Here is a 12,720-nt window from a genome sequence, read left to right as displayed (position 1 = left end):
GATGAAGTAATTATGTTTTGCGACTCTCATCCCCACAAGATAGAGACTAATACATGTTTTTACCTGCGTTCGGGCGAGTCTCACACTCTGTCTTCCTCCTGTGGTGCTGTAGGCATCGCTTAAGCTAGAATGATAGAGGTGCCTCGTACATTTTAGCTGTCTTATTTATCTCTCTGTTGGAAGTTAAAAGGCCTCTGATCTGCCCCCAGCACTTTTAGCAGCTTTCTGATCTGCCGATCACCATACAATTAATTCCAGTAAAGACTAGCATCCCACTAATGAGATCAAGGAACAGGAATTCCTTCAGGGTAAGGAAAACGCCACTTGGAGGGAGGGAGCTACGTATCTGAGGGCAATCTTTCTTTCCGGATTTCACACACTTCAGGAGCAAAGCAAGGAACAGCCCAAACCAGCATAGGAAGGTCTCATTAAACCTGCATGTACACAAACCAGACCTCAGAATTTACACCAAGGGATTAATACCCCTCTAAAACCAAGTCCCTGCTCTCCATTTTTCTCTGCAATCTGCCCTTTCTGTACTGAAGAATAAAATCTTTTTCACAGTATGTCTGGATTTATATTTTCTTGGATTTGTTCTTGCTTCACCCTGGCTCGTGGAAACCCCAAATTACAGGTAGATCTTGACTCATGACCACAATTCAGTCCAAATTTTCTGTTACTAAGCAAGACAGTTGTTAAGTGAACTTGGCCTCATTTTACTACAGGGGTGTCAAACTCAATTTCATTGAGGGTCGCATCAGCATTGCAGTTGCCTTCAAGGGGCCAGGTGGGTGTAGCCAGGGTGGGCACGGCCAGCTCTACATTGTTGGTGTCAAGTGTGCCTGTGGGGGCTTGGGCAGGAATGGGACAGATCTGAGGGTCTCTGGCAGAACGGGGTGGGGACCAGGGCAAGTGCCAAGGCATGGTCCACTGGAGGAGCCTCACTGTTCCTCTCAGGCCATGCCGGTGTGTGTGTGTGTGTGTGTGTGTGTGTGTGTGTGTATGGTGGCGTGAGCCGCCTGGAGCCCTGGGCAGCAGAGGTCACACGCCTAGCTCGGCCCTCGAGCACCCGCGGCACCAAGCCCAGCCCCACTTCCCCAAGGGGGAAGCACTTACCTCCTCCTCAAGGTTGCTGCTGCTCTGCTTGCTCTCCTTAGCCAGGTACGAGGGCAAAGTCAGAGGGAGGCCCATTCCCTCTCCATGGGAGGAGACCGGGCTTTGTATCCAAAGCTTCCTTGGCAATAGGACGGGAGACCTCCAGGATAGGCCAGGAGAAGGGGACAAGGTGATGGGGAAAGGGCAGCAGGGCAGCACTAAGGCAGGACTTCCCTCAGACCCTCCTTCTCCTTCCTTCCTTCCTTCCTTCCTTCCTTCCTTCCTTCCTTCCTTCCTTCCTTCCTTCCTTCCTTCCTTCCTTCCTTAGAACAGAGTGCTGGGAAAATATCTGAGGGAGGGAGAAAAACAGGCAAGAAATGCAGCTGGGAAACTATTGCCGTGAGGAATGAAGAAATGCACCATCGCCTGGAAATGGCCAGCACATGGCCCTTGCCTACTTCACATTATCTGGCTTGGTGGGCTCTGGGGGAGGGGATGCCATGAGCAGCATGAGAGTCAACGTTACCTGCGCAATGCCGCCCAGCCCCCAGCCTGCCCGGTTTCAGTAGGCAGCAAAGCGCTCTCCTCACAGCACCAAGAGGCTGAGCCAGGCGGCACGAATCTGAAAAGAAGCACCACGCTGCCCAGCCCCCAGCCTGCCTGATTTCGGCAGGCAGCAAGGTGCTCTCCTCAGTGCGCCAAGAGGCTGATGTGGGCGGTGCAAATCCAAAAAGAAGCGCGATGCTGCCCAGCCTCCAGCCTGCCCGGTTTCGGCAGGCAGTGGGGCGCTCTCCTCACAGTGCCGAGAGGCTGAGCCAGGCGGCGCGAAACTGAAAAGAAGCATGACGATGCCCAGCCCCCAGCCTGCCTGATTTCGGCAGGCACCAGGGCGCTCTTCTCAGTGTGCCAAGAAGCTGAACCAGGTGGGGGGAATCCAAAAAGAAGCACAATGCCACCCAGCCTGCCCGATTTCGGCAGGCAGTGGAGTGCTTTCCCCACAGCGCCGAGAGGCTGAACCGGGCAGTGCGAATCCAAAAAGAAGCACGATGCCGCCCAGCCCCCAGCCTGCCTGGTTTCGGCAGGCAGTGGGGTGCTCTCCTCACAGCGCCGAGAGGCTGAGCCAGGCAGTGCGAAGCTCGCCAGGTTTGCACCTTGCTGCCAGCTGAAACTGGGCAGGCTGGCGAGAGGCTGAGCCAGGCAGTGCGAAGCTCGCCAGGTTTGCACCTTGCTGCCAGCTGAAACTGGGCAGGCTGGGTGGTGGCGCACTTCTTTTTGGATTAGCGCCGCCCAGCTCAGCCTCTCGGCGCTGTGAGAGCACCCAGCTCCCTGCCGAAACCCCTCCCCCAGAGCCCATCAAGCCAGATATGTGAACTAGGCGAGTGCCATTTGCTAGCCACTTCCAAGCGATCTTGCATTTCTTCATTCTTCACAAAGGGTGACACCTCCCCAGCGCGCGCCCAGCGGGTGGGGCTGACGCAGCAGGGGATGGTCCCTCGCTGTTTCCAGATGGCCTTGTGGAGCTAAGACTGAATGCGTTTCAGCATAGATGGCCACCACAAAATTGTACATTGGCTCCCGGCCCGGTGTGGGCCGGGACCAAGGCAGCGGGGGCAATTCCCTCAGTTTCCAGGATGGTTTCGTGGGCCACATGAAACCACTTCGCGGGCCGGATCCGGCCTGCAGGCCGTCTGCTTTACTACCTTTCATGCTACAGTTGCTAAGTAAATCACTGCAGTTATTAGTCACATGGTTATTAAGTAAATCTGGCTTCCCCATTGACTGCTTGTCAGGTCACAAAAGGTGATCATGTGACCTTGGGACACTGGGAGTCAGTCACCAAGCTTCTGAATTTTGATCACATGACTAGGGGATAGGTGTGAAAAATGGTTGCAAGTCACTTTTTTCAGTGCCGATGTAACTTCGAATAGTCACTAAAGGAATTGTTGTTAGTTGAGGACTGCTTGTATTCTTCCAATATTACTATCAATGTGCATTAAAATATTAAAATATAAAAATGAAAAATGAAAGTTAAAAATTTAAAAGAGCCAAGGATGTTTAAAGATTTGAACGGTGAAGGAAGGGCTCAAAAGACGCCAACCAGCCCCATTGTTGCAACCTTATCTGGGCTCCCCATGCACAGCTATGTTTTCGCTCCTTTCCAGAAGGCCAGGAGGGTGGTGCCCTGTCTGAAGTGTAGTGGGTTAACACACACAAGACGACACCAGGCAGTGAATTCAGCTCTTTATTTGTAGAGAAGAACCAGCAACAGAATGGGCTGCCTGTGCCCTTTATATACTCTGGCTGCTGAGCTGACAGCCAATCAATTTAACCAGGCTTTCCCGCCAAAAGCTGAGCCACGCCTTGCGGCAGTTATGTACAGCCTCTTCTGTCATCTGTTAAGCTATTGCTTAATACAATACACACTCCAATACACAGCACTGTCTCACCTCCAGAGGGAGAATATTACACAGGGCCAGAGCAAAGGCAGAGAAAGCAATCCTTCTGGAAGCTGCCAGAATATAGTAAATGTGTATTCTTTGACTCTCCTACTAGTGGGATCGATGTGTTATCTATCCCTGTAATCTCTTTCCTGCAATATACATTTCCTGCTACAGTTGTAAAACCTGTTTCAATATCCAGCTCAGGTCAGATTTTTAATTTCAGGAACACTCACACAAGTGTATACATCCTGTCTTTATTAGCTGCCCTGTCCTGTGGTGAAACAATAATCTCATCCAATGTAATAAAACTTTTCCACAGACTAAAAGAAAATAGGAAAACTATAGAAAATGATGTAAATCGACTAATGAAAAGAGGCTAATACACCGGTCTGAGCATACTTTTTTTTACATATTATCACCGAAAGACTTCAAACTGTTTACCATTTCATTTGCCGATACGTATCTTAAACACATCCTGTTGTGTTCTAAAAAAACAAGTTTATTTAATATACAAAGTTTAAAATGAAGTCAGAAACCAGGGCTTAAAAAGTGACCATCGTAATGATAAAACATAATTGAGAAGTATAAAAATGTCAGGATGATGGACAAACTGTGAATTGGCCCAATCAAATGATCGCTTTGTTTCCCCCCCCCCCCGCCCCCGGGTGCAACGTAGCTAATTATCATGCAAGACAGGAAACTGCAATCTGTTTATTCTGTACAGTGAAAAGAAGCGTGTTCTCAGAACTATTCACGAATAGAGAAACCCAAATACAGGTAGTGCTCGACTTATGACCACAACTGAACCCAAAATTTCTGTTCCTGAGACATTTGTGAAGTGAATTTTGCCCCAACTGACCACCTTTCCTGCTAGTGGTTAACTGACTCGCTATAGTTGTTAAGTTAGTCACATGGGTTAAGTGAAGCTGGTTTCCCCACTGATTTTGACAGAAGGTCACAAAAGGTGATCACATGACCCTGCAACATTGCAACCATTATAAGCAGGAACCAGTTGCCATGTGTCCAAATGCTGATCACGTGACCACGGGGAATGCTGCAAAGGTCAGAAGTGTGAACAATGGTCGTAAGTCAATTTCTTCAGTGCCGCTGTAACTTTGAACGGTCACTAAATGAATGGCTGTAAGTCAAGGACTACCTGTATACAAATTGGCATAGCTTTTAAGCGCTTTTGGAAAACAAAGGCACATGATCATATCAAGCAACCAGTAACAAAGTATTCACAGTGCTGTAGAACAGAGGTCCCCAACCTTTTGGGCATTATCTCAATTTGAATTATTTGAATTCTGGACTGCAGAAACATGCTTTGGAAACTGCATGCTTGTTCTTAGAATTCTAGATTCTGGGTCTGCAATTAAAATGAAAAAGCCGTGAATTCATTTTTGGTGGGGGGGGGAGGGAAGGGTTTAGTAAATGAAAGCCTAACCAACCATTCTACTAAAGTTGAATTAATGTTGAGAAAGGTTTAGTACTACAATGGAAGAATGGATGACAAAGGTGATGGAGTTGGTGGAGATGGTAAAAACTGACTTTTAATTCAGGAGAAGAATCTTATCTAGTTTTGTTTCTCCTTGGAAACCACTTCTGGACTTTGTACTCGAAAGTGAAAATAATGAAACCTTGATTTTAGGTTTTGATTATTAGAACGAGTCTGTTTTTATATATTTGGCTTGAAATATTTAGAAGTGTAAAGCAAAAGGTTGAAGTTATGACTTTTTTGTATTTACTGTACAGAAGTGGGAAGTCAGTATTTTTTTCCCTTTCGTTTTCTCTGCAGCACTCTTACTTTCCTCTTTAACTTTCGTTTCTATTTGCATTTTACCTTATAATAAACTCTTATTAAAGTTTATAATTGAAGAAAGAGAGACAACGGTTTATGTCTGCCCCTTGTTTCTCAATTTCATGGAACCTAGACATATTTTTCCCTCTGGTTAAAACTATCAGTCAAAAATTGTTCAAGTTCTAAACGCCTTACTTGATTTTAGATCGGGCTACTTGAAATAGCATATTTTACCATATAAATCCACTAGGTTATAAAACCTTGAAGAGATTATTCTTGTCTTGTCTCACCAGTATTTGAAGCATGTTACATAGGTGTACAGAAAAGTCATTTACAATGGCATTTTTTTCATTTTGGCACTTGCTCTAATAATGAACATGATTTCAATGCATTGGTAGAATTATTTTAAAAACGTATAGAAACTCCAAAAATTCTTTCTATGTAATATATGTACACAATACTTTCTTGCTATTATCTTTTGGGTGAAGCAGCTTCATGCAAAGCACACAAAAGAATATAAAAAATAGTAAACATGGCAAAAGCAGGAAAGTAGCTAAATTTACATCAGTAATATGTATTTTTTCATACCTTTCTAATCTTGAAACTTTACTTCCACATCCATTTCGGACATTACCTTTCATTCTTTATACTTCTCACTTCCTTCTTTTTGAGAATATCATTAACTCCACCCAAACACAATTTTCTTCCTTGCCGCCTATCTTTATACTCACTCTTTTTTTTGAAAAAAGTGATTTTGAAATTACATTTAAAAGAATGTGACTTCTTTTCCATTCAAGGCTCAGCTGGCAAGTATAGCAACACTAAAAAGTCTTACATATCTGATTTAAAAAAAAAATGGGCAGCACCAATTAGGGAATATTTTTTAATAAAAAATAGCCCAGTAAGTTTGTACAGGTAGTCCTCAACTTATGCAACTGAGCGCAAATTTTCTGTTGTTAAGTGAAACATGTCTTAAGTGAGTTTTGCCCCGCTTTATGATATTTCTTGCCATATTTGTTAAGTAAGTTGATAAGTTATTAACCCTTACGCCAGTTAAGTGAATCTGAGTTCCCCACTGGCTTTGCTTGTCAGTGTGATCACATGGCCTCAGGACACAGTAATGATCATAAATATGAACCAGTTGTCAAGCATCAGAATTTGGATCACATGATCATGGGGATGCTGCAAAGGTTGTAACTGTGAAAAACGGTCATAAGTCATATTTTACATAAGCCGTTGAAGAGTCACGAAATGAGCTGTTGTAAGTTGCGGACTAGCTGCACTTCAGCCTACATGCACGTCAATCATAGCCACTCTGGTTGAAAAACGGGGCTCTGTGAAATTTATGCCTTTGAACTGTGGTGCTGGCATAAAAGATTGCACATACCATGGACAGCCAAAACAACTAACAGAAGGGTGGTGAATCGTATTAAACCAGAAACAACACTAGAATCCAAAATCACAACACTACGTCTGACTTACTTTAGCCATGTCATGCGTGCAAATTCATTGGAGAAGCCAATGATGCTCGGAATGGTTAACGGATCAAGAAAAAGGGGCTGCAAAGAACTCGCTGGCTTAATACCCTCGGAGCTGATACAAAGATGAACATCCAACAATTGAGGAAAGCTGAACTTGACAGGATAGCATGGAGACCACTTGCCTATAAAGTGGCCAAGAGTCAGAACTGAATGAATGAATAAAATGTTTGAAATTCAAACAACTATTTTGAGTTTGAAAAGCTTCCAAACTGATCAAAGCAGTCTTTTTCCACTTGAAATAATTTCCGTCCTTGAAATAGGGTAGTTCAAATTTGAGGTTTTTCCAGTTCTAAATGTTTTGCATAGATCTAGCTAGAAAGTTTTTTTTAAAAAAAAAACAGGCAGGGGTTTTTTCCCCCCTCCCCCTTTTCTAATAACTAACTAAAAGAGAGGTTTAGTGTTTGGCTTCACAGCATAATTTGTAGAACAGATTGATTTTTAAAAATGAAAAGGCTAGAAATCTGGGACTGATGGCTTATTCCATAGAGTAATTTCCACTTGTTGTCTTTCACAGATGCCTCGCCTTCACATATTTGTGGTTTCCTTAAGCCATGGAAGGAAATGAGGCATTGTATAGATCACCAAAGAGAAACCTGTAGATTGGTTTTTCACAGATGACCATTTTCAGCAGAATATATATAGTAATCAACCATTAAAGTCGCTGTTCCTGCTCATCATTACACTCTTCTGTATGCATTAATCCACTACTGGTCTCTCCAGTCTTGGGGTTTGAGCTGTCAAGTACCTTCTCTTCATCTGTCTTTTGAAGAAGCTTTTTCTCACTGGATATTCCTGTAACTAAATTATTCTTGACTGTAAACGGAGAGAAAATTTTTAAAAATGTCATTAACAGGTACAGGTTAATTCACATATGACTGGTCCCTTAATGACCTTACAAAGTTACTACAGAGCTACGTACAATTTGTTTTCAGTTAGGACAGCCTTATCCTTGGCATGGTCATGTCATCACATTTTGGGGACTTTGACAACCAGCTCCCCTTTACTGCTGTTTGTACCGTCTCAGTCACACGACCATAAGTTGCAATTTATCTGATAATTTCCAGCATTTACATCCGGTTTCTGGCACAATCCATTGGGAAAGTGGATTTTTTTAACAACCACTGTCTTCGCTTAACAACTGCCACAAAAATTGTCACAATAACCTATGACCATAATTCTGGGCTTAAATATAGTCATAAGTCAAGGACTAGCTGAACAGTTTCCTCACTGGCTTTGCTTTAACAGAACATAATAGAATACCAGAGTTGGAAGGAACCTTAGAGGTCTTCTAGTCCAACCCCCTGCTCAGGCAGGAAACCCTATACAATTTCAGACAAATGGCTGTCCAATCTCTTCTTAAAAACTCCCAGTGTTGGAGCATTTACAATTTCTGGAGCCAAGTTGTTCCACTGATTGTTTTAACTGTCAGGAAATTTCTCCTTAGTTCTAGGTTGCTTCTCTCTTTGGTTAGTTTCCATCCCTTGCTTCTTGTCCTGCCTTCAGGCGCTTTGGAGAATAGCTTGATTTGCTCTTCTGAGAAATTGGAACACTGCTATCATCCCACCCCTAGTCCTTCTTTATACCCTTCATTTTTTAGATGTGAAAGCTTACCTTTATTTTTACAGTACAGTACTGTTCCAGCTCCTAGTGCCAATCCAGCTATGAGCCCAACAGCCAATCCCAACAGTGAAGGAATCACTGCAGTTTGTGGAATTGTAGGGGTAACTGTGGGCCAAGAAGTTGAGAGAAAAAATGTACTCCTAGTACTTTGGGTACCTGGGAGATGAAGAAGAATAATTGCATGTAATAATTGTTATCACTGTGTGTTGGGGGGAGAGAGCACGGGGGGAGGCTCAGCTAATCTCAATGTACACATGTTGTACTTTGACAATAAAGGTTTATTTATTTATTTATTTATTTTATCTCCCTCACCTTCTGGCTGCCAAAGGACAGACTGTTCCAATGGGGTCTCCAAAGCTTCATGTTCTGCTCGACAAACATAAGTCACTTCAACATCATTCTTCTGGGGGAATAAGACACTGTTGATGGAAAACATCCCATCTGGCATGCGGTGCACCTCTGACTTTACATGCTCTTGTGGCACTCCGTTTTGCAACCACTGAATGTGGATTGGAGAGGGATAAAATTTGCTCACACTACACTCAGCTGCTACAAATTTCTCCCCCTGTGGCCTTGTGATCAGTTGAAGGACGGGGCGAGCTGCAAAGAGAGGAAGGAAATTTGAAGCCCTGGATCCAATCGGCCAGTTTTTCTCAAACTTGGCAACTTGAAGATGGGTAGGTTGAGTAACACTGCAATAGACAATTCCTATCATCAGTTCCCAACTCCTTGAAGCCAGCCTGAGATTACAGATAGTCCTCAGCCTACAACCATTTATTTAGTGAGCGTATGAACTTACAGTGGCGCTGAAAAAAATAAGGTATGACCATGTTTCACACAACCATTGAAGCATCCCCATAGTCATGTGATTAAAATTCAGACACTTGGTAACTGGTTCATATTTATGATTGTCGCAGTGTCCTGAGGTCATCTGATCAGCTTTTGCAACCTTCTGGAAGCAAAGTTATTCTTGGCACAGCTGTTGTGTAAACTAGGGTCAGCTGTTTCAGCTGACCAGTTAGGAACACCAAGATCAGTGTCCAGCTACTGACTGTGCCCCTCTTCTGTCTAAAACAGTGTTTCTTAAACTTGGCAACTTTAAAATGCTTGTACTTCAGAATTTGGGGAGTTGATGTCCATGCATCCTAAAATTACCACGTTTGAGAGATCTGAAACAAACACAGGTCATGAGCTACGAAGCTACCTGTCAGCGCTGCTAACATCGGATGTTCTTGCTTTGACAACAGATGGAAATGCAGCCATTTTACTCTTTTGCTTTTAGAGTTAGTTGATGCTGGGAGGAGGAATGTGGATGAGAGTCCAGCTAGTCATAACAATAATAACTCAGCCGTGGGAATCCAAGGTTATTGCTCCCAAAGTTGATAAAGATTTGGCGGCCTGGAGAGCTGGGGAGAAAGCCTGCACTTCAAGCTAATTGGGGAATGTGATTTATGACCGTTAATTGGAGGAGGGAATTGTGCTTTGTTACTTTGTCCTCAGGGGAGGGGAAATCAGTTTTTGGCTTTAACTATGTCATGCCAATACTTTGTTTCTCGAATAAAAGATTCTTTAAGGTAAACAATGCCTCAAAGTTCATTTGAAGAGTTTTCATCTGTTGGAACCATGACGCTACCTGCCTTTGGGCATTCCTGGATCCTACAGGGAGCCAAGATGCCTGATGCCCACCAGTGGGAAACCAGGCAATTTCTAAGCCTTACGGAGCCCTAGGCTCACGATTGACTTGTGCTAGCAGAGCGGTTACAGGGCATAAAGGCCATATATTTACAATCTCAAAGAACCAATCTATCCAGACAGTAAATCTACTGTAGTTTTTATCACGTGCAGTTTGAACAACCATCATTACAGATATATGCAGTTACTGCAATACCCTTGTGTTTTTATTTCTCACTTCTCCTGACCAACAGCAACATCTCTGGGGTCCACATCCAATGTTTGGGGAGCTGCATGTAGCACTGGGACCTTAAATTGTGCACCACTGTGTCTGAAAGGTGCAATGATGTCAAATTGACGTGTGCCATGTTCTGATTCTACAGGGAGCACAATTTAGTACTTTAGTCCCTTCCCCCCCCCCTTTGGCAGATATCCAAGTTGTGCATATCCTTCAGGGTGACATATAAAATATCACATGGTATCTTTCAACTTAGTATCACAACATATACAAGGCCCCAAGAGCTTTTCATCTTCCACTAAATACAGATTAGTTGAAAGAATGACATTACCCATAAGGCAGAAACGTCTGCAAGTTGAGTCTAAAGCCAGCTGTGAACCTAATGGCTGGTTTATGCTACACAACAGTATGGTTTGTTTGGTTCTGACTTTAGGATGTCACGATAACAAGCCACACGACGTTTGTCAGCTAAGGGTCGGTAACTGGGTGGGTCACATAAATATAGTCAATTAGGACTTTTTAAAAAATAAAAATTTAAATAAGCAAGATGATGTTTTCTGCCTTTTGTGGACTCAGCGCTGCCTTTCAGCCCAAATGTCAAGAAACAGGTTAAAATAAAGAGGCTGTGAGTGGACAGCTGGAGAACGGCTGCCAGCAATCCTTGCTTTCCAAGCAAAAGGTCAAACTCACCTTGCAATCGCAACTGGAAATTTAGCACCTCTGGCCCTTCGTTTGCTTGGTGATGGATATGGCAAGAGAAGTTGGCATTGGCATCCGAAAATTCTGGTATGAGCTTCAAGACACTTTCTGCTCTGAACAATTGGCCGGTGCTGGGCTGAGCAGGAGGCTGTTCGGGGCCTTGCACAATCCTATCATTTTGGAACCACGTCATGGATATTTTGCCAGGATAAAAATCTGTTGCTGTACACGCAACCGTGCTTGGCTTGGTCAACTGCACGTTTGTGGAGCCAAGTTTAACAAGTGGGGGAGCTGGGAACAGAGAGGATAGAAGAAGACATTCTTACTGTCTAGGAACCCCATTAAATCCATTAGTGAGCATCCAAGGCCAACAGCTGTGATCCACCTACTGCTATATAGTATTGCTTGGAAATGTACAGGAAGCTGCACCCAAGACAGAATGAGAAAACTCCAAAAACAAGAACAGAAAGATTGTTAGCTTCCTACAGGAAATGTTTCAAAGCTGTAATTTCTCACAAAGGAGGTGGCACTGTTCGAAAGAATGTCTAAACATCTGCACCTGTTTCTCACAATTTTCTTACTCTGGGTCAATAAACAATTGTACATAAACACTGTAACACACATTCAAGTTGTAGAAAGATGCATTTAACTCCATACCAGGTACAGGTTGTATCCAGTTCTGTTGCCTTTGGAATTTACTGAAACACACACACACACACACACACACACACACACAGACATGGTGGCTCAGTGGGTTAGGATGCTGAGATTGTCGATCAGAAGATCGGCAGTTTGGCAGGTCAAATCCCGAGTGCCGCGTAGCAGAGAGCCTGTTACTCGTCCCAGCTTCTGCCAACCTAGCAGTTCGAAAGCACGTAAAAATGCAAGTAGAAAAATAGGGACCACTAAGGTGGGAAGGTAACAGCGCTTTGTGCGCCTTTGGCGTCTAGTCATGCGGGCCACATGACCACGGAGACGTCCTCGGACAAGCGCTGGCTTCTTTGGCTTTGAAACGGAGATGAGCACTGGCCCCTAGAGTCGGAAATGACTAGCACGCATGTGCGGGGGAACCTTTACCTTTACCTTACATACATAAAATGTATGGATGCATTTACATGTAAGAAAAAAAATGTAATAAAGTCAAAGGACACAGACCTACAGTAAGAAGGATTTTGGCTGACAAGTAATTTTGATGGGCAAACCAAGCTAACAAACTTTTCTAGGGAGGAAATTCAAAGAAATTCAAATGAAAAGAAGACACTACTGATAATAATCTCTCCAATGGCCAACAGTGCAGCTCAGATAATGGCTAATCCCAAGAAAAGCAAGATCTGATGACAATTTCAGATGGTACAGATAGCATATAGGTAGATATGACAGGGCCTTATTTTATTTGCATATTCATTCTAATTATGTATATATTTCTTTTAAATTTATATGGGGGTCAGAGGATATACCTGACAAAAAAAAAGGTGGAAGTGGGGCTGGGTGGATTTATTCTCTCCCCCCCCCGCCCCCATTTGCAGAAACTCTCTATTTTTCTATTTAACTCATCTAGTATACTTCGTAATTAGATTTTGATGGTGCATATATTTACATATATATTAGTAACTATGT

The 12,720-nt window shown here is 43.5% G+C and overlaps 1 protein-coding gene across 2 annotated transcripts in view; it reads right to left on the bottom strand.

Annotated features, from left to right (window-relative positions):
* Positions 1-5,972: 5,972 nt before the first annotated feature.
* Positions 5,973-12,720, bottom strand: part of LOC310648632 (tyrosine-protein phosphatase non-receptor type substrate 1-like) — a 61,716-nt gene continuing 54,968 nt past the window's right edge. Inside the window, exons 3-6 of one of the 2 annotated variants that reach the window (XM_083376583.1) lie at positions 11,095-11,394; positions 8,808-9,095; positions 8,487-8,651; positions 5,973-7,688 (exon numbers count right to left, since the gene is read on the bottom strand). In XM_083376583.1, coding sequence (XP_083232709.1) covers positions 7,528-7,688; positions 8,487-8,651; positions 8,808-9,095; positions 11,095-11,394 — 914 coding nt within the window. In that variant the 3' untranslated portion in view covers positions 5,973-7,527. The remainder of the gene's footprint in view (positions 7,689-8,486; positions 8,652-8,807; positions 9,096-11,094; positions 11,395-12,720) is intronic. The other variant, XM_083376581.1, reaches the window with a different exon arrangement.

Source organism: Vipera ursinii (assembly GCF_947247035.1).
Source record: "Vipera ursinii genome assembly, chromosome: Z".
In the NCBI taxonomy this organism is placed as follows: domain Eukaryota; kingdom Metazoa; phylum Chordata; class Lepidosauria; order Squamata; family Viperidae; genus Vipera; species Vipera ursinii.
The sequence above is the reverse complement of the archived record's forward strand: the minus strand, read 5'-3'. Positions and strand labels throughout refer to the sequence as shown.